We start from the raw sequence: 22236 nt of genomic DNA on the forward strand, positions 1-22236 counted from the left end.
GGGGGAAGGACATTCAAGCCCAGCCATGAGCAGAGGGGTGGGACAGGAGATGCAGCCTGGGTGAGGGGGATCCCCAAGCACCTCAGACTAAGCTCAGGAGGGCAGGAAAGGGGGCACCTGAGTCAGCACTGAAGCCAACCCTGGCAGTGACTGAAGGCACGTGGCCATCTGGCTAACACGGCCATCACCAGGGTACTGGTCTGAGCCTCAATACCCTGCCCCCACCATTCATGGCCGGCAGGGGGAGGAGACAGCTAGCCCACTCCTCCCAGGAAGAGGTGAAGGCTCCTTCGTGGAGTGGCCAGAAAGCTGTGACCACCGCTGGGCTCAGACCATCAGGGAAGCCAGGTGCCCACCTGCCCCACCATTCCCCTTCTCCGGCCACTCGACTCTGCCCCCAGGAAACGCTGCCGGTTACCCAGCTCAAGGATCCCCCTCCCCACCCAGCACCGCAGAATCCCAGGAGCACCTGCTCCAGCCGGGCCGCGGGGCAGGCGCTCACCGCAGTAGGTGTAGACGGTGTTGGTCTCCAGGAAGCGAGCCCTGAGCGTGTGCAGCACGGCCGGCTCGTGGAGGTAGCTCAGCGCCACCAGGTCGTTCTCTCGGGACAGGTAGTCGGGGTTGCGCAGGAAGGGCAGCTGGGGGTCGACAGGATAGGTCGATTCCTGCCACGGGGAAGGAGGGCAAGGGAGAACAGCTGAGCTTGTTGGAGCCAGCACCGCCCCACCAGCGGGCCAGGGCTGCTCTGGCTGGCGGGCAGCCTTCCCAGCCAGCACCATGCATGGGCCGCTTCCTTGCGGGGCCTGGGCCATTCTAGCGCCGTCCAGGACCGCTGTAGCAGCCCACCCCACAGCGGAGAGATGCCAGCTCACCCTGCTGGGAAGCTCTTCTCCCTCCCCCAGGGCACCAGGCACTGGGTTAGTGTAGCAAGGTGGGTGCCTGCCAGGGTGGTCGGGGAAGCCAGAGGGACGAGCAGGCTGGGCTGCTGCTTCGCGTAGCGGGGTTCAGCAGGAACAGGAGCAGAAAGGCCAAGTGGGCCATGAGCCGTCAGCACCTGCGTCGCCCAGTTACGCTTTGAGGCACTTGCCACAGCTCGGATGCCAGGAGCCGCCAAGCCCTCGGAAGTGACCCTGCGGCGGCGAAGCCAGGCAGAGCCACGGCTTGCGTCCCCTGCGGCTGGGCCTACGATTCCGTCAGGGAGCTCACGGAGACCGGGCCTTCGAATCAAGTCTGTCACACCTTGGAAGTGGTGGTAAACACCCCAAACAGAGCGACTCTGCAGCCTGGGGCACGCGGTTGCAAAGCCCCTGAAGTGTAGCCAGTCCACCCCTCCGTATACGGAGACGGACGGGCGGGCGGACAGGCCAAACCTGCATGGCACCATAGTGCGACCCCAGGCTCTAGGTCAAGTGCCCAGAGCTGGGCCCAGCCCCACAGGCCGGGAGCAGCTGCTGTGGGGTGAGCTCGCTCTCCAACCCGCCCTCTCCTCTCAGCACCCCCCCTACGCTCATGGACACAGATGTAGTAAGAACGACCCCGGGGGTGACCTTTCTGTGACTGCCCCTACCCCTCTGCCCTGACGTTCCCTGACAGGCCTGTGCCACGTTCCGCCTCGCCGGCAAGGGCTGGGGGTGGGGAGCTGCACCCGCGCTTGGCAGAGGGGAACCCAGCTCCTTCGGCAGGGTTGTAGGGGATACGCCAGCTCTGAGACCAGGCGCCCTTGGCCCACGCCCGGTCACAGCAGCGAGCTGGTTGTAGACCTCCAAGCCTCCCCCCGGAGAGGAGTCGGCTGCACACCCCACCACCGCAGCTCCTGCTCTGCCCATTTAACCAAACCCAGGCCCTGTCTGCACCAGCTCATCTGCATTGTCACTTGCCTGCAGCACGAATCCGGGGCTGCTGCCAACCCCACGAAGCTACAGCAACTTAGAACAGTCTCCGCTCCCCACCCCCAGTGCACTGGAGTTATAGGAGGGGGCTGGGGGGAGCTGGCGTGCCAACTGCTAGACCTCGGAGGGCAGAAGGCTCCCCTGCCTTACCGAGCCATCTGCCAGGCGGAGATGGAGGACGCAGTCTCCTTCCTGGTAACTTCTGGTTAGTTCTGCAGACTTCCAGACTTCCAGGCAGTCAGGGATCCACACCCGGGTGCCCTACAGGAAAAGCCAGGGGAGGCACAGAAACAAGACGAGCAGCTGCCATCAGACAAGGGAAGAACAGGGCTTCTTCCGCAGAACCCCTCCGCGGGTATCTCTGCCAGGCGCAGATCCCGAGAACTAATGGGGGGGATGATTGGAGAGGGACAGGGGCGACATCTTCCCCCTGCTCAGCTGGGATCGCAGCCGTGCTCTTTGCCGGCCATCGCCCAGCTCTGGGAAGGTGGCACAGGGAAAATTTGGCAGGCAGAGGATGGGCTAGTAGCAGATACCTGGGTTCCTGCAGTGGAGAGAGCACGAGAACTGGCCAGTGGGGTCAGCGCTCACCTCGCAGGCTTAGACTGCGACATTTAGCCTCTTCCATTGACTTAGTACTTAGGGCCCTGGCAGCTGAACTTTGGTGGTTCACAGCCACCGTGGCCTTCATGCCACGCTGTTTAATGCCCCCCTCCCCTCCCTGTGCTCAGTTCAGCTACCAACAGCTCGTGGACAAGAGCCCAGCTCTGCACCCTTCCCACACCCCAGCCGGACGCGGCTGCAGGGGCGCCGGCCCCGCTGGCTGGGATCCGCTTGGCCGCACGCACTCAGATGGGGGAAGTGACCTGCTCCAAGACTGGCTCTAGGGGAGCTGGCTTTTCCAACCCCGGGGACCAGCCAGGACGAGTTCTCCGGCTGCAGGGCCTGACAAAACCATCCCTCCAGCTGCTAATTCACCCACGAAAGCTCTTTTGGAGCAGAGCACGCAGGGGTAACGATGCCAAGAACAACCCGACCAGACTGTGCCACTGCTCTCTACTCCAGCCACAGCCGTGGTTCATGGCCCGGAGCCTTCCCTTTATAATGGCCCTGCCCCTGGCATCTGTCCTGCCCAGGCGGCACAGACAGTCACCTGGGGAGACGGACACATGGGACTGAGGGGCCACGGGAGGCACCACAGAGCAGAGTTCCTTTGGCCAATGATCGTCTGGCACAAACAGGCCTCTGGGGTCTCTTCAAAGAAGAGCTCAAATCGGGGGCCTGACTTGGCACGAAGTTCTCAAGCACCAACATACAAGCAAGGGTCTATCAAAGCAGCTGCAACTTTGCCTTCCCCACCCGCTAGACGGCAACAGCCCTGAGGCAGCATCTGACAGCAACTGGCAGCTGCCCAGCTAGTTGATTTCAGAGGAGAGAAGTTCAGCTTTAGTATCTGTATCACAGTTTCACCAACCTCCACTGCCCCAGACCTGAAGAGCTCTGGGAAAGCTTAAAAGCTTGTTTCTCTCACCAACAGAGGTTGATCCAATACAAGACATTACCTCACCCACCTGGTCTCTCTAATGTGCTGGGACCAACACAGCTACACCACCCCCACGGCATTCAGAGTCATGTGTCAAGCCCCCAGAATTGCAAGCTCTGAAAATAGATTTGTTTTTTTTATTTGCCTTTTGGTCACATTTTCAACCTTCCCTGCGATCATAAGGACCAGAAACTCACTCTCTTTTAAGTGAGATTCTCCTCCATTCCCATGATTCCAGGAGTTGGGGCTTTAAGATGCCAAATATTGCAAAGTTTGCAATGAAGCAGAAAGAACCAGCCACACTTGTTTCGGGGTTAGACAGCTTCATTCCCCTCCAGTCTGTGGGGCAAGGGTCACCCCTGCATTCACCTCCTTGGTTTCTGCAGCTTCTCCAGGTTTTATGGGATTCTCTGCAGAGCAGATTTCTTTAGTGCATTAGCCTGATTCTCTTCCTTGGAGAGGTTTAATTCAAACCCCATTTGATACATAGACAGTATCTCCAAGGCAAGTTAAGAAGCGACTACGCAAGTCCTAGATTTGGCAAAAGGATTTTTGTCAGAGAAACAGCGTCCAGTTCAGTTAGAGATGCTAGATTGAGAGGACCACAAGGAAATAGAATACCAGCCCTACCTTAGGTCCTGAGTACATCTGGGACAGCATTTGCTTGAGGGAGGAGGGGTCTCTCAAGCTTCGGTGACATGTTACAAACACATTCCCTCAAGTGCATACGAGCACCATTAAAATAGCCTGTACATTTAGTAGCAGCTGGTATTGCCCCAGGGTGAACCACTGATGCGAAGAAGAGACCAATTAGTATCAGGTAGGTCATAATAAGAGACTTATCAATAAATTATTACTCTAATTTCTCATGCCATCATCTTTAATTCACCCTCCGGAAGGGAGCTCTTACTCCTGCAAGGGAATTGCACGCACGTTTTCAGCACGGCCCAGGAAAGGAACTATTCAGTTCTCACCATTTTCTAATAGAGAAAGATCAGCAGGTCTGATTTTCTTTGCGGGAGGAGGAGGAGGAGGAAGGAAGGGAAAAGAACCTTTCTTGAAAAGGAAGGAGGTGATTCCCACCATATGAGGCCCACAAGCTCCGAGAAAGGAATTGGAAGTTTCTATGAAAAGAATCCTTCATGGAAATTTTTTAGGCGAGGAACATGGGAACAGTCAGACTGGACCAAATCATTTGCCTTGTAGCCAGTTTCTGATTGGGGCCAGCTCCAGAAGTTGCACCTTCCTCTGAAATAAGCTCCAGCATTAAGCAGGTGATGGTCTGCACCCTCCAAATTATATCTCCTAATCCCTTATATTTAGAAACCATCTTAACATCCCTTCCAAAAGTTGGCACCAGCTCGGGATATTTTTGTTAACTATCATGTCCATTCCTTCACTGAAACTTTAAGGTCTTTGGTTAAGACCTAATTATAATCATCATCACTTAAATCTAATTACAGAGTGTGAAAGAATTTCCTTTTATACGTTTTGAATTTGTCACCCTTTAATTGTATTGAATGTCCTTGGTTCTTGTGCCACAAGACATGAAGCAGAGACTGTCTCCATCCACCTTCTCTAGAAGACAGACGCTTTTATCACATCCCCTCTTATTCATTTAAGGTCAACAATCCTGATCTTTTATACAAGGGTTCCCCCATGTCCCTCATTCTCGGAAGCCTCCCTAGTTCTGCTGTATCCTTTCTGAGATGGAGTGACCTGCACAGTCCACAGTGTTGGTTTAGATCATGGAATTTTATCTTGTGTTTTAAAAACTCGGCTTTGTTTACACATGCACTTCACCCCAGCAGACGGAGACTGTTGTGATGCAGTTTGAGCTCCGCATCTTCCCCAGTAGAAAACAGCAAGACAAGATCTGCCCTGGAGCCTGCTAGCTGATTGGTCGCTCACTCTGAGACAGGATCTATTTAAGAGGTTATCAGTAGATGGAGAAATTCTTCTGGCCAGTGATTAGCCATGTGAATTTGCCTTCAATGAAGTACCCGATGGTCTTAAATTGACTCCTTTTGGCTGGGCTATTCCCATCACTCCCAGGATTTACATTCCCAGCGAGATGGGTTCTCAAGCTTAGCTCTTACCTGTCTTTTGGTTGGTCCAGTTTTACCCCCATCCTACAAGGTATTCCTGGAGGCCTTTGGAGTTTAAGGCCCCTAAATATTTGGCCCTCCTCCCCCAAGTATTGCCACTGAATCTCTGATGAAGCATGAGTCTCAATTTCAACTCATTGGAAAACCTATTTTGGGACTGTACTCAGCATTGATCATAGAGCAGGAACCCAGACAAGACAGGCAGCTGCGGGGCAAGCTTCCCCATGCTGGCAGGGCAGCGTGGCAAGGCCCCGACCTAAAGCAACCACTCCTAGGGGTGTCACCAGAGTCCCCACGCCACCCCCTCCGGCTACAAACTTCAGCTGGAAGTCACCTGCAGCGCCACTCAGACAGCACACCAGGCCCCTCTCTGCAGACAGGGTCTGCTCTACACCTAGAGTTTTAGCTACTTTGCTCATGCCCAAGAGACCAAGTTAAGCCACCTTCAGTTTGGCGTCGCTACCATCTCTCAAGGGGGTGGATTAGCTACAGGGATGGAAAAACCCTTTCTGTTGCTGTAGCAAGTGTCTATGCCACAGCGATAGAGCTGCAGGGCTTAGTGTAGACATCCCCTAAAATAAGGTGGCTTTGCAATGAAGCCCTAGGACTCCTGAGCTCTTAGGAGAAGGAGGCCTGACTTTTGTGCCCCGGAGAGATGGTTTTGGACTGGCTGCTACAATCAGTGGTACCGCAACATCACTTGCCCTAGGTCTGCTGCGGGACACTCTAGGAAAGGCTTCTGCCTTAATTTCCCACTTGTCTGGCGTGGCAGTAACTGTAGGACAGTTGAGCATCCCAGAGCCTGCTTCATTTAGGCCACCAATTGCGTGTATTGAAGAGATGATACCTTCTTAACGCCTACTGCAGCTAGCACCCGCTGTAGGGTTTGCACCCAGGAGAGAGACGGCTCATGAAAGGACTCAGCGTCTCATGGTTGTGTTGAGGGGGAGAAGCAGAGGGACGGCTGAAGGGAGCAGTGGTGACCAGCTCTGCAGCCCAAATACCTCGTTCAAATCCAGCCAACGGCGCCAGGGAGCAAGAAGTCATTGAAGGGTCCTGAGGGGGCCACGGGAAATAGCGAATTTGGTGAATCTGAATTAAATCCCACTGCATGAGCCAGCACCTCGGCTGGCCCTTGTGGCGTGATCTTCAGAATCAGGCAGTGGATGAGCCGAGGCAGCTGCTTGTGCCCAGGAGGTCAAGTCTGAAGCATTGGCTGCCGTGCCTTGCATGCCTGCACTTGTTCTGGGTCGGGGGGAGGGGGGTGGTGGTTTCTGTCTTCAGAGTTCAAGTTCCAGCATCTTTCACCCCCACTAAGTTCACTTAACACCTGCTGAGGACATGAACACTTACAAGGGGTGTGTGGGAGCAGCTGATTGGCAAAAGCAGAAAGGCAAGCACCAGGGATGCCCCTGAGCCTAGAGGGCTAGTTCTGAGCAGCCAGGAACCTGAACCACCTGCCTGTTCCTCAGCCACTGTTGAGGGCAAAGTCTTTGCATTGATTTAGTAGCCAAGCCTGGCTCAGGTTCCTGAGGGACCAGCTTGCCCACTGGTTTCCAGAGCATGACAGCAGAGAAGGATGGGGTGTGGTTAGAGAACAGGACCAGGAGTCATGAGATCTGGGTTCCAGCCCCAGACCTCTTGTAGCCCTGGCAAGCCATTTATCTTTGCTCTGCCCCACTAAAACAGAGCTAACCGACTCTGGAGGGATGAGAGGCAGCCAGGTATTTGCAGAACACAGATCACCGGCTGGAAAGTGCTGTGGAAGGGCAAAGAGACAATAAGCAGGTCACAGCCTCTTTGCTGAGCAGGAAAGAAATTGGGATGCAATAAGCTAAGGAATTTTAGAGACCTACTCAGCAGTGAGCACTGTACCGGTTATTTTCCCTGCAAGTGCAACAGCTCCCATCAGACAAGCACTCAGCTGGCCTGACCTTTGATGCTATGGTGACACTAGGAGACGCCTACACTGGAGCTGGGGTGGTTTCCAACCCCAGTAGACATAGCGCAGTAGGAGAGCAGTGCAGCCCTGCAGCATGGGGAGCAGGGGGTGCCAGCCGCCCTGCATTCAATCCCCCCTGAAACTAGCCATGTACTTGGGGCAGCCAGCCCAGCCTGCTGTGCCTACCCTGCTATTTTTAGCATGAGCGCTCCAGCAGAGCCAGTGCACCTATTCTCTCCCACTCCAGGCCCACGAGGCCATTCTCCCCATTTCTCTAGGATTGCAGGAGGACGTTAGACAGCAGCGACTCAAATTCGACATTTTTAAAGTCAGCTGGGCCAGATCAAACTCTTGGATGCAAGTTAAGAGGATTGGCTCAGGAGTTCGCCAGAGGATCAATGTTGATTTTCAGTAAGTCTTGGAACACCAGGCAATTCCAGAAGACAAGAAGAAAGCTCATGTCAACCCAGTGTTTAAGAAGAGTAAGTGGGGTGACCCGGGTAGTTAGAGGCCTGTCGGATATCAATCATGGGCAAGATAATGAAGCAGTGATATGGGCCTCTTAAGAAAGAATAAAAGGAGGGTAATATTATGCCAATCAACACACGTTTATGGAAATTAGATCTAGTCAAACTACCTTGATTTTTTGGTTGAGATTACAAGTTTGGTTGATTAAAGTCAATTGATGTAATATACTTGGACTTCTGTCAGGTGTGTTATATGGGGACCCTGATTTAAAAAAAACTAGAAAGATGAAAAACATGGCACACATTAAATGGATTAAGAGCTGGCTAACTGATAGGTCTCAAAATGTAAGTGGAAAATCAATTGAGCAGACATTTCTAGTGGGGTCCCACAGGGATATGTTCTTTGCCCTGTGCTATTTAATATTTTTATCAAGGACCTGGAAGAAAACGAAATCGCTGCTGAAATTTGCAGATGGAGAATAAAAGAAGAGGACAGGTCACTGATACACAGTGATCCAGATCATTGTGAAAGCTGGGCACAAGCAAACAATATGCATTTTAATATGGTTAAACGTAAAAAATATACATCTAGTAACTGTCGAAGACTAGACGTCTAGTAACATCTCAGACTGTCGGCCATACTTACAAGATGGGGGACTACCCTGGCAAGCAATGACTCTGAAAGATTTGGGAGTCGTGGCAGATAATCAGCTGAACGTCAGGTCCCAGTGTGATGCTCTGGCCAAGAGGGCTAAGGCAATCTTTGGATGCATTAACAGGGGAATTTCAAGTAGGAACAGCGAGGTTATTTTACCTCTGTATTTGGCACTGGTGCGACCACTGCTGGAGTCCTGTGTCCAGTTCTGGTGTCCACAATTCAAGAAAAAGGTTGATATTTGGAGGGGGTTCAGAGAAGAGCCATGAAAACGATTAAAGGATTAGAAGATAGGCCTTATTGTGACTGAGCTCCTTCAGCTGAACAGAAGGTTAAGGGGTCATTTGATCACAGTATACAAATAAATACGTGGTGAAAGATACGTGATAGTGGGCTCTTCAATCTAGCAGAGAAAGGTCTAATACAAGCCAGTGGCTGGATGTTGAAGCTAGACAAATTCAGACTGGAAACAAGGTGCAAGTTTTTAAACAGCGAGGATGATTAACCACTGAATCATTTACCAAAAGTTGAGGGATTCCCCATCACTAGAAATGCCAAACATTCAGAGTGCGCGTTTCCCTAAAGAGATCTGTCCTAGTTCAAACCGGAGTTAATTCTGGCAGTTCTCTGCAGGTCAGCCTAGATAATAATGGGCCCTTCTGGCCCCTCCATACAGCTGTCACCTCATGGACACTAAACAGACTCCACAGAAAAGGATTACACAGCGAAAGCTGAACCTGGAGTTCACCGAAAGCCAAGGTCTTGGAGCCTGAGGCCTGGTCTATGCTTACTGGCAAATTCGGTGGCAGCCGATGGGCGTTACGCAAGCTACGTAGAGTAGCTTGCGTAAACTTACGTCAACTTCCTCAATTCTCTTCTACGCGCATTTTTTTGGAGGTGGTTTTCTTGAATCGACTTCCAGATCAATCAAATGGGTCTTTGCTTCCACTCAATCAATCCGGATAAAAATCGATCGGACGTGGCAAATTTGCCGCAGTCAGTAAAGACATACCCTGGGCGCTATAACCCTCTCACTGCCCAAGCCCCTTTTCACCAACGAGGCACCAAAGCAGCCACCGACTTAATTAATCCAGCAGCAGTCCAGAACAGCAGCAGGAGTGAGCATTTCCCACTTGGTCTATTCTGAGCTGCTGCTATGCAACATGAGTTAATTAGCAGTTATCCAAAGCAGACACGGGGAAGATCAAATAGCAGAGCCCTGAGCTGCCAAGAGGATTTATATAATTCGGTTACCAAATCATTGCAGAGAATTTACATTTCAGCGCACATGGCACGTTCAGAGGAGCTCTCCTCAGTTCTGAGCTCAGCTGATGACTGGGCGAGGGAAGCACAGGAACTACGCCTGCAGCCAGTTTGCGTAGGCCGGCCTACTCATCCCTGCCATGAACAGAGACCTGATGCTATAATCTAGCTCCTCAAAATTATTGGGACACATCTGCATTTCTACGGTCAAGGGCCTTCTGTGGAAGCAGTCCCCACATCTCATTTCACAGACGGGACCGCAAGATGCGGGCCAGATACATCCAGGCCTACACCACACAGGCAGTGATGAGCATGACTACACAACGTGCAGGCGAAGGCAAACCAGGCCCCGAGAAGTCTGTGGCAGAGGCAGAAGTGACGCTAGAAGTTCAGATTAGTTCCCTGCTCTAGCCCACGGCCCCTGTTTAATTCTGCACAATCAGTTCTACCAATGAAGTTCCTCTTTGGCTATTAGAAACAAGCGTCTCTGTATTACTTGCCGTCAGGAACGTCTACCAGGCCTGCAAAAGCTACATCTACTCCCAAAGATTAACACCTCATAAGAGCAGTCAGAAGGCAGTCTAATGAAAGATCCTTTCCCTGCTTTCAGGGACAGACTCTGGGAGGGGCTTTAGCCCTGTGCAGAAGCCCCCTGATTCTATAAGTTACACAGCCTTGCTATTTTAGATTTGCAAGAAGGCGGGTAATAGATCATGCTACCAGCTGGCTCCTGCCTGCCTGTTGCTAGAAATAGGGGCTGCAAATTTCACAGATTTGCAAAATCAGCAGACGTGTAGCTTGGCTCACAGCAAGTGTTTCTGCAGCGTGTAAGACACGTGTGTTAATAAAACGTTAACTACTCACTGCTTGTTTTGTTAAGACTAGAAGAGTTTTTTTAAAAAGCTGTTCTAGACTCTGCAGGGTTTTACAGCCCAAAAAGCCTGCAGTGAAAATATTTAGGTTGAACTGTAAGCATTCCAAAGCTACCCATGCACCCAAACTCAGCCCCAACCGCAGCTAATGGAGTACGTGATAACACCAGTAGGTTCTCCTCTATATGGACCAGTCACTAGAGGGAGATAGCGACAGTTTGCCATTGCCCCTGGCCTTCACAGCTGTTTGCTGACAGACAACTTCTGAATTAATTCCTGGTTGTGTCGGGGAATGGATCTGGCAGTTAGACCCTTCCACCCCGGTCCTTGGCCTGTTCCATCCCCTGGCTCCTGTTCCCAATCCTATCCCACCCTTCTGACCCCCTCCCACTGGGTCCTGCAGCCCTCCTCCCTGCTCTGCATTTCAGCCAGGCTCATTGCAAAGGGCACTGATGGCACAGGAAAGAGCTGCCGTAATCCTTGCTCTCAGTTCTGGTGTCTGGAGCTTCAGGGTTTGTCTACACAGCAATTAAAAGCGCCAGCTGACTCTGGCACGTGGGATTGAGCCGCCGGGTTATTTCATTCCAGTGTAGACTTTCTGGGCTCAGGCTACAGCCCAAACTCTGGGACCCTCCCACCTCACAGGGTCCTAAAGCCCAGGTTCCAGCGTGGACCTGGAAGTCCAAGTCAGCTGGAGCAGGGCAGCTGTGAGTTTAATTGCAGTGTAGACATTCCCTGCGGTTGCTCCACTGAAGAGGAGTCCTGCTCAGCCTCGAACCGGAACATGATCAGTGCAGAGCATCTCCGCTGCAGAACTTGAACAGGAGTGAGTGTGTACAACAAATTAAGTTCTCAAAGGTTTATAGTTTTGCCAGTTTGAGCACTTTGTGGGCAGAGCAAAAAGGTCCATCTGACACCCAGGCGACCCCCCCTGCTAAATTTCAAGCCCTTGCTACAAAGGAGATATCCTAGAACTTTGCAATGAGACTGGTGTAAAGTTTATACATTTTAAAACACACACACGGGGGGCAAGGAGCAGTTCCCCTAATCTTGCTCCTGGAAACAGCAGAACCATTTTCAATCCTATTTCAAACGTGAGCAGGTCAAAGTGCTTTAGGGAATTTTTAGCATGCAGCAGCAAGGTCCACATGGCCACTTTGTGCCCAGAGCGCTGTAGATTTACACCCCAGCGTGCTGTCTAGACGAGCCCTGTAAGCGTTGTGGTTGCGGGGCAGGTCTGAGACACACTGAGCGCCCATTGCTCCTACAGCCTCCAAACAAGTGGGAGTTGTGCACGCTCAAAAACAACTCACCACCACAAGAAGTCCTTGATGTAGCTCACTGTATTTCCCAACCTAGCCTCCACACCGTGCTAGTGATCCCCCGCCCCTACAGCAAAGAACGGCCGGGGTGGGCTGTGTTTTAAAACTGCGCTAAGACAAGAACATGCTCTGAGATGCATGAGTGACTATGCCAATGTTAAACATTCATAGCTTAAGATACTGACTTAGTTGTAAACCACGATATCCAGCATCACGTGCTATACAAAGGCATGGAGCTCAAGGAGTTGTGTCTGTTTCACGTGGCAGTTGGCTTGTCCGGACCAGGGAGGATTAAAAAAAACCAAACACCTAATTTTTAAAAGTTAAAACCTATTAAAAATTAAACATGAAGTTGTGACAACCTATGCTAAGGCCTAAGCTTACTATAAACCATTAAAAAGTTGAATAAAAATTAAGCAGTACACGGCAGCTGCCAAGTTTCAAAGAAAGTCAAGTCCCTGAACAAGCATACAGAAACAGAGTTAGTTGAACCAGCTTTTGACAGCAGTAGCCTCCCCGGCAGGTGCAGAGAAAGTGTTTTCTTCACTTCAGTTCATTCAAAGAGTGCAGTTCAATGACTAGTTCATTCCAAGGTAAAAAACCAACTGGGAGCTGGAAAAAAAGCAGGCAAGCCTGTCTTCCAATTTAAGAGTAAAAATTAGAGCAGAGGATGAACTCTATTACATCTAAAACCCTGAAGGACAATGTGACCAGAAATCAGTTCAATTCAGTAACTACAGATATTTCCTTGGTGAGCAATAAAATAATCAATTTTAAAATGCAAAATATATATTTTGCTAAAAACTCCCCCTTTATGTATCCAGTCCTACATTTAAGGGAGTTTTATTTCACTATTTGAAAATGCTGGTGGGTGCTTTTAATTGAATTTTCACCCAAATACAACTTGACAAATCACAAATGAATTAATAGTCATCTAATGAAGGATGTATTTCTTATTTACCATTTTCTAACATAAAAATAGAAGTGTAAAAGCATCTGAATCAACGTGTGTAATGATAGCATATCCTCCCAGTTAATGAAAGTAGTCAATTCAGCACAAAGGCTTACTTAACTTACTTGCAAATCAACATGTTCTAATGGTTACCAGCCAATGGGAACCAATCTTTTTTTAGGAAAAGAAGTGAAAAGCACAAACACAAGATTAAAATCTATTATTTAAAATCAAGAGTTTCACATTCTATGAAATGTTCGACATGGTTATGAACGAGCCAACACGCCCAGATTGCCAGCTCTGGGATAGACCTGGGGGGAGAGGGGGACAGTTCTGATTGAGTAAGAATGGGCTGCCTCAAAGAACAGGTGTCACCAGGGCCCCCACATAGGGGGAAAAGGGTACACTTTACCAGGGGCCTGGCCCAGGCTGCAACCCCCATGTGCTGGTGTGTGGGAGGGAGCCCGTGTTACAAGTTTGTACTGGGCCTGAAAAAAATGATGCTTGGGCCCTGGGTGTCACTCAAACAATGGTACAGCCATCACGGGAACCTTCACTTCCTATGGAGGTGATAAAGGGTTCACTGCTGCTTGGAAGATCAGAGGAAGCACTGGGAAACATGCCAGAATTCCCAAATGAAAAGCGGTGAGCATTTAAGATGGACAATAGCATCTAGGTAACATTTCCATCTTGTTAAACACAAGATTTGAGGCCCTTTACCAGTGCTTTGGTCATGTTATCCACTCACATGAGCAGAGCCATAGTTACTGTTCCATTTTGCACAGTTCTCTAACTTACGCCAACAGCTTTGCTTTCATTTAAGCACCTACAATTTGATGAGGTGCCTTGAACTGGCAAAGGAAGGCATCTCAACTCTGAACTTAGAGGAAGCAGAATCAGTAACAGCCAGACCTAGCAGAACACCTGGTCATAAGGGTGAGCTCAGAGTCAGATGACCTGCCAAGCAGGGTTACACAGATTCTTCACACTGGAGTTTCTGTCCCCTCACTGCAGACTACAGATCGGGCTTGATGTTTCTTGGCTTAGGTTTAAGAAGCTCAGAGCAGCTGGAATTTAAACACACGTTTGAAAAGAACTGCAGCAGGTCACACTGCAGAGAGCGAACGCAAGAGAACCAGGAAGCGAAACTGAAGGTTCTGTTTATTGCCCAAGTTCTAGGACATGCCAACAGACCACCGTGATGGTGAAAAAGTTGGATCCTTCAGATGTTCAATTTTAGTAGTGTCCAGAGTGAATGATTTTCTTAAGAGTACGATTTTGATGCAGACAACGTCTGTCTCTTTAACCACAGAGGTCAAACAACTGGAAGCCCTAAATATAATTGAAAGGCTCATTGAAAAGCCCAGGCTGTAACTTAACCAGACTGTACAGTGCAAAGATGACCTTGCATGCCTTCAGAGAGACTCGAAGCATTCTGAGTCAGCAGAATCCACACTGCACCACGTTATCAAAAGCAGCAGCTTATCTGTGGCATGGGTCATTCAGCTTTGTCCAGCTGACTCCAAGGAAGGGCCGCTGTGTCTCAGCCAGAAACAGATCCACTGTCACCACACATCCACATGCTGCATCAAGGCCCGCGAGTTTACAGTCCCACCTTAACACATGGCAAAGTCAGAGGGAGGAAGACCTCGAGAAGCTGTACAGACTAAGTTCACCTCGGTACTTTCATGCCTCCCCTGTATCACTGTTGTACCCGAGTACCTCAGTCTAGTGTATTCATCCTCAGCACCTCTGGGAGGCAGGGCAGAGCTATTATGGGGAACAGACACAAAGTGACTTGACCAAGGTCACAGAATCTGTGGCAGAGTCTGTGAATATGGGTCTCCCAAGTCCCAGGGCAGTGCCTTAGTCACTGGACCATCTTGCTCGCTAGCCATCTCCTGCCACCAACATGCCACCTCAGTTTGGTCATCAACTCCCCCCACAAATCTAGAAGAGAAGCAGTGAGAAGCTTGGCCTGGGTGAGCCGGTGAAGGACTTGATTTGGTATCTGGCTCACAAGATGCCTCTTGCCTTGGTGATACCTTACACCCATGGGTTCTGTAGCATGGTCAACATTTCACAAGAGCCCCTGTAGCCTCCCACTCCTGACCCCATAGCCCACCTCTTTTCCCCACTAGCCATCGCTTGAAACCCCTGTGGCAGAGTACTAGGAGGGGCATGTGAGGAATTTTAGCCCTTTGAATGCAGTGTAGCAGCTGGACAGGACATCTAGCCAGCCAGCTCCCCCGCAGAGCACAAACTGGGAACCTCTCTCAGGCAGAAAATGCCTTAGTGTCCGTCAAGTGCTTTGAGATCTTCAGAGGAAAGGTGCTAGAGGGCAGAATCGTTTTAACAGCATCCACTCCTTGGTGACTAGCAATAACTGCATGCTTGAGTGTCATGTTGGTTTGAAAAAGGGCCGGGAGTTGGGGGTAAATGGACTCAAGACAAATGGTGGTTTGCTTTTTACTAGTTTCCCTAGACACAAAGGTCTAATGCCAAGCGGTCTAGACATGTTAAACAAGGCAAAACAAGATAGAGTAAGAGTGACTAGCCGAGTGCTCGGCACAACCCTACAGCAAATCCAGGCACTTCCCGAGCACAGAGGGTAAAGGAAACCTTGCTAAGGACACTGAAGCCTGCCCCACCGCTTGCAAAGCAGACGAGAAATATTTGTGAATTATGAACCCTTCTAGGAGAGGAACTTCCCAGTTTGTGATCTGAGCAAGATCAACTCCAGACTCCCACGGTGCCTCCAACAGCCTCTGCTCTGAAGGAAAGCACTGCATTTGTGAAGCCGTAATACAATATCCAGCAACGTTTACAGTACACCCAGCGCAGAGTGCAGCCGGCCGGCTTGCTCACTGGCGGGTGAGGAATGCAAAGCAATCCAGATCGAGGAGGAGGAGTTGTTGTGGGGGAAGGGGGAAGGCTCACGCGAGGGTAGCAGCACAAGAGGGCTGGACTTCGAATTTGGGTCTTTGAGGACTTCAGATCAGATGGGCCGAGGCCGAAGGCAGATGCAGCTGTCTCAGACCCTCGCCCACAGGCATCCCTCTGCAGGAGGCTTGGATGTTAGGAGCTAAAAGGAGTCACTTGACTTGTCCGTTCTGTGCTATTGGGATTAAATGAGCAGAGAGTTAATTGCCATTTTAGCCTTTCACCTGCCGGGCAGTGGGAGCTGGACACGGCTGGTAGCCTCCTGGCAGAGACCTTTGAATGGGAGAGAGAAAGTGACAACGCCCTAACGCCGCACGTCAGTGGGACGTTTCCGCGGGTGGGGTGGGGCAGGTCATTTTAACTGCCCGCTCCCTGCCACCTGCACCCAGCCGCTAGCAATGCTATGGAGAGAGCACAGGGGGCTGGTGAGGTTCTGTCTACACTACAGAGCCCGTGCTGGCGTAACTCCCAGTGTAGACACATCGTGCTCCAACAGGAGGTTTTCCACTAGCAGGGGTTCACCAGCACCCTGAACCAGGTTAACCCTCTTCTGCGGGCAAAGCTGTATTTACACTGGGGGTTGTGTCAGTGTAGCCATGTCCTAGACAGGGCCCCACCGCACCCCCTTAACCAACAGAGCTAAGCCAGGATAAATTTAAAAGTGACGCAGGGGCCAGCCCTTGGTCCTGACACATCAGCCATGCCATCCAGCAAGCCAAGCAGTTTAGCTGTGAGAAGGGCGCCATGCCCCGCCTCTAGCATCACCGCCTACTGCCTGGACCACAGTGGAGGTCCGGAGGAGGAGGGAACAGACGCTATGTCTACACTACCATCTATGGTAGCAAAACTTACATCACTCAGGGATGTGAATATTCCACCCCTGAGCAACGTAGTTACTCCGGGACAAGCCTTTGCATGCACCACGCTATGTTAGCGGAACAGTTTCTCCCGCTAACGTAGCTTCTGCCACTCACGAGGTGGGTTTTTTTTTTATGTGGACGAGAGAGCTCACTCTTGTCGGCAAAGAGCATCTTCACCAGCCGCCGTGCGGCCATGCACACAGACCCGGCCTTAGAAATAAAGGCACTTAGGAAGGAAAAACCAAAACCACACAACTACAACAAGGAATAACTGGCTAGGCAGTAGTACCACTAAAGAGCATCTGGGGGTTATAGGGAACCACATGAATAGGTGTCAGCAATGTGATGCAGTTGCCAAGAAAAGGCTGATAGTCTGTTAATCCACAGTGCATTAACAGCAGGGCTGTATGTCAGACAAAGGCGGTAAGCGTCACACTACGCGGCACTGGTGAGGTCTCAGCTGGAGTACAGTACTGGGCCCAGTTCTGGGTGCCACGCTTTAGGAGAGTTGGGGAGAAGCTAGAGAGAGTCCAAAGGGGGAGCAACAAAAATGATAAAGGTTTCGAAAACCCGACCTCTGCGGAAAGGTTAAAAACCTGGGCATGTTTAGTCTTGGGACAAGACAACTGGATGGGGCAGGGACCTGGTAACAGTCTTCAAAAAGTGAAGGGCTATTATAAAAAGGACTGACCCGTTGTTTTCCATGTCCACTGAAATTAGGACAAGTAGAAATTGGCTTAATTAGGCACAAAGGACAATTAGGTTAGATAGTAGGAACATCTGTCTAACGCTAAGGGTAGCTAAGCTCTGGAAGAGGCTTCCCAGGGACGTGATGAAATCCCCCATCACTGGAGGTTTTCAAGAACCAGTTGGACGAACACCTGTCGGGACGGTCTAGGTTTATTTAATCAGACCTCGGGCAAGGGGCTGGACGTGATGACCTCGCCCCATCTCATCCAGCCTCGCATTTCGAGGGAAAGAGAGAGAGCGCTCCCAGTCCCAGAGACGCCCATTGAGTTTACCGGTGCTCTGCCAGAGGCAGGTTTTAGGTCTATTCAGCCCCTGCAGAACTACAGCACTGGGGAACGTCTCAGCGCCAGACTGGAGCACCCAGACCTCAATGGCCAGGCAATATTTAAGCATCAGGGAGCTCAGCCCAAAGACTATCACTGCCCCAAGGCTGGGGCTGCTAAAGGACGGTCTCTGCTGGGGATCTATCCCCCTCCTGCCATTGCTGTAGCTGCACCAGGGCTAAGAGGCTGCTTGCACCAGGGCAGGAGGGAGCCTGGGTGCAAAGAGCAGCTGGGCCTCTCCTCCCCGCCCCGGGGCAGACCCCGCGCCTAGGCAGGCGAAGCTGCTGCTTTCACCGCTTGAAATGGGAGCAGCCCCGGCCCACTCGGGCTCCAGCTGGTTTCCAGGCGGCGCTGCCCGGTTCCGAGCCGGGGCGGGGGGGGAGGCGCGTTCCCGGGCAGGGCAAGTGGAAAGTCTCTGCAGGGGGCACCTACCTGCGCGTACAGCGCCCCCAGAGCCATGGCCAGGGCAGCCCGGCGCGGGGAGGGGGGTTGGTCCGGGCAGAGGCAGCCGAGCCACCCCGGCCCCTGCCCTGCGTTTATGGGGAGGGGGCAGCGCGCCGCCACCGCCCTTTGCAGCTGGGGCCAATCGCCAATTAAGCCTCCGGGCCGCGCCCCCCGCCCAGCCACCGCGGGGATGGGCCCGGCTGCGGGGCGAACGAGCCCCGAGCGCAGCCCTAGGCCCCTCCCCAGATGTTGCCACATCTGGCGGCGGCTACACGGGGCCTTTGGACTTTCTTCTCGTGCTTTGCAGCCCTGGATCTTGGAACCCGCTGGGAGGCAGGGCCCGGTTGTGCACGGCGCTGTACAGGCAAGTCACCAAAGAGAGGGCCCTGCCCCGCAGGGCACAGTCCAGGTTGCAAGCGCCGGGTGGGACAAAGAAACACAGGGAGTGGGGATTGCTGGCCACTGAGGCAGGACGCCCAGCAGCCTGCCCCTGGCCCCTGGGTGAGAGCAAGAGACACCTGTGCTGTTAGCTGAAAAGCTGGCCTGAGAGGCAGCGAGGGGGTTGCTGTCAAGACGCATCCTGCGGGTCAGGGGCGACGGGTGCCGTTGGAGGGGAGGACGCTCACCCCTGGGGAGAGGGCCGCACGAGGCCAGCCAAGCTGCAATTGCTGTGGGACAGGGACCATGTCTTACAAAAGCTACAGCCCCTAGCACTGTCTGACCTGAGCACGTCACAGCCTGTACTGCAGTGAGCCTCACCGCACCCCTGGCAGGGCTGTTACCCCACGGCACAGAAGGGAAATGGAGGCACAGAGCAGCGAAGTGATTTCCCCAGAGTCACACTCAGAGTCTGTGGTAGAGAAGGGCCGTGAACCCTGGCTGCCCCCTGTGCCAGCCTTCTGCTCCTTCTTCCTTTTGGTGTGCAGGGCCCAGCACAATGGGGACCTGCTCTTAGCTGGGGCCTCTAGGCCTCACCATCATAACAACAACCCAGTCCCAGTTCAACGTGACTTTTGAGGACGTATGGGTGGCGTTGTGCTAGGTGAGTTTCACCCCCGGAACACAGTGTGTCATTTTACAGGAAAGCTCCCGCTGACTCCAACCCATTCACCATCCACCCCCAGTTGCCCCCACTGGGCGGGGTTTCTCTAGGTGCCCTCCCCCCTTCCCTTCTGGTTTCCATTGCTCAGTATATTTGGTCCTGACAATTATCTAAGGCACACGCTCCATTACCCCAGCAGGCTCAGAAGAATTACTGCAACATAATAATCGGGGAGATTAAAACATTGCCTTTTTTTACAGGAACAAATTCTGCAATATGAAGCACATAAAGACATCTTCTGATGTAAAAATAATGAAGCTCTAATTGCCCAGGGGCTGCCAGCAGCATGTGTCTCAACAAATCATGTAGGCGGGTTCGCGCCACGCGTACCCTGTAGACACAGGCGGAAATTCCATTAATAGCAACATTTTCAGCTAGGGAGAAAAGAAGAGGGGTGAAAACAATTCCAAAGGGTTTTGTCACACTTCCCAACAGCAAAAAAGCATGGTAACATTTAGCACTGGTAAAAAGCGATCGTCTACGCAGAGCCACTGAGAAAAATTAATCCAAATCAACTAAAGGTGTGAATTTAAAGTGGATTAGTTAAGCGGTGTGATACCCCTGTGTGGACACTTTTATTCAGAATTAAAGAGGCTTTAATCCAGTTTATTTTAGTTCACTTCCAAAGTTAATTATGCTAAACCGAATTCAGGCTACATTAATTCTAAATGGGTGTGTCCACATAGGGATTTAATGCAATTTAACTAATCCACTTTAAAAATTAATTCAGATTAATTTTCCTGAGTGTTTCCATGTAAATAAACCAAGAGCCAGCCCTGCGGGCTAAACGCTGGGCTGGAGCAACTACACCGGGGCAGTGGCAGAGCGAGCGTCCCCCTCCCTCAGCACCTGCCTGGATCATTGGTGAGCGAATCCCCGTATTCAGTTCAATGTCATTGCCTGGATGTGCTGGACAAACACAGAGAGTCGCAGGCAGCCCCAGAGGTCACAATCTGAGTATGCAGAAATACAGGTTACCCTGACCTAGAGGGCCCCTGGGGGGGGTGGAGGAGGTTCTGCCTCTATGGCCCAGTCAGCCCTTGGCCTCTCTGGGGAGACTGACAGCAAAGGGGCACCACCTACGCCCGGGTCCTCAAGGGACTTTAGGCACCTACGCCCATTGGAATCAATAAGTCTTAGGTGGCTAAATACCTTGGAGGCTCTGGGCCTCGGTGCCCGCTGGGGCTCTGTTATTGCATGGCTGGACTCAGTTCACACCAGCTCCCTCAGGAGAAGAGCACCAGGCTCTGGCTCTGCACCAGTGAGGAAAGGCGGCGCTTGTGACTGAGTCCCTGAGCCCGCCAGGACTCAGCCCTGGCATACAAAGAACTGAGCCGGCTGGAGGCACTTTCAGACATTTACACCCCCAATGCCTTTCTCAGCAAGGGCCTGCCCTTGCTCTCTTTGGAGTCAGGGCGGACTGGTCGGAGCCAGGGCTGCGTCTCCGGGTGTTTCAGGCCAGGCCAGCTCCCTGGCCCTCTGTCCAGCTGCACCCCGGAGCTGCATTGTCCTGGCCAGCACCCGAGCATTGTCACTGCAGCCTCTAGGCAGGACTCTGGGGACCCACAGGTGCCCCCAGGTCTCTCTGGTCACCCTGGTTCCTGCAAACATGCAGCCCTGAGTGCTGGAACCCGCTTTCCCTAGGCGCCTGAGGCCAGGCACCAGGTGTTGCCGCTTGCACCTTCTGGGGACCTGTGGCCTTTAAAGCATTGCGCGGAGCTGCTGACGCTGCTATGAGACGAGGAACCTGGAAGTTGCCCCAGCCCATGCGTCCAGCGGTTGCACTGAGGCGGCTGGGAAGCAGGCGGTTCGTGTGGGTTAGACCGTGCGTGGGTTGCAGCAGCAGCGACGCTACCGGTGTCTGGCAGCATCCCCACGCTCTGTACACTAGCCCCTGGGTCCTGCTCACCAGCCTGCGTGAGATCAGCTGCGCTGAGCAAATGCCGGGGGTGGCGCACACGGGCTGCAGGGCTTGCGGCTGTCAACCGCTGATGCAGCGGGGCTGCCCATTCCCTGCCGAGGGGCGGATGCCCGGCTGGTGCCCACCCTGATGGGGGGAGTGACAATGGGGAATGAGTAGAGGTGGGGGGGGGGGGAACAGGTCGCCGACCACCCCCTCCCACTAGCAACAAACAAACCAGCCCAGAAGTGGGGTGCTTGGAAACCCAGAACCACCCGACTGGCCCAGGTGTCTGGCGGCGGCCCTGCAGCTCTCTGTGTGTCCTGCGGCGCACTGGGCTGGCGTGTTGTAAGCCGACCTCAGCACTGCAGGTGCACGGAGACACGCCAGAAGGGACGTTACGCACAAGCCACATGCCGTGCTGCCTTGTGCCACTCCGGAAGGGACCCCCCACCCCCCCAGCCTCACTGAGCATGGCCCTGGGCTCCCCGCGGGTCTCAGCATGCTGGCGGCTCCCAGACTTTGCTCACCCCTGCATGCCTGAGAATGGGCAAGGCCACGGGAGCCAGTCGCGGTGGGAAGGAAAAATGTAGCCCCCATTCCTCATGCAGAGTGGCAGGGCCTGGTGCCGGGCGCAGCCCAGACTGCCGCAGGGGACTCGGCGCAGGAGGGTGACTGGCAGCCCGAGTCCCTGGGGCTGTCACTTAGTCCAGAATAAAAAGGCCACTAGGAGAAGGCACTTGGGCTGCACAGGAAGGGGGAGTGGGCAGACAGCGTCATCGGAGCCCCAAGCGCCCATTGGGCTGCTCCTGGGGGCGGAGCAGCTGTAAAGACACAGCAGGAAAGCAACAAGGACCTGGCAATGAACGAGCGGGCTCTGGTTCAGGCACAAGCCTGGCGT

General features: G+C 52.6%; 1 protein-coding gene across 1 annotated transcript in view; it reads right to left on the reverse strand.

The window, feature by feature from the left end:
* Positions 1-18424, reverse strand: part of LOC137159287 (unconventional myosin-Vb-like) — a 64134-nt gene extending 45710 nt beyond the window's left edge. The window contains exons 1-3 of the mRNA XM_067557448.1: positions 18322-18424; positions 2040-2150; positions 503-665 (exon numbers count right to left, since the gene is read on the reverse strand). Coding sequence (XP_067413549.1) covers positions 503-665; positions 2040-2150; positions 18322-18348 — 301 coding nt within the window. The 5' untranslated portion in view covers positions 18349-18424. The remainder of the gene's footprint in view (positions 1-502; positions 666-2039; positions 2151-18321) is intronic.
* Between the last annotated feature and the right edge of the window lie 3812 nt (positions 18425-22236).

This window comes from Emydura macquarii, unplaced genomic scaffold (assembly GCF_026122565.2).
Source record: "Emydura macquarii macquarii isolate MOO-44397 ecotype Brisbane River unplaced genomic scaffold, CSIRO-AGI_Emac_v2 contig_306, whole genome shotgun sequence".
Classification (NCBI taxonomy): domain Eukaryota; kingdom Metazoa; phylum Chordata; order Testudines; family Chelidae; genus Emydura; species Emydura macquarii.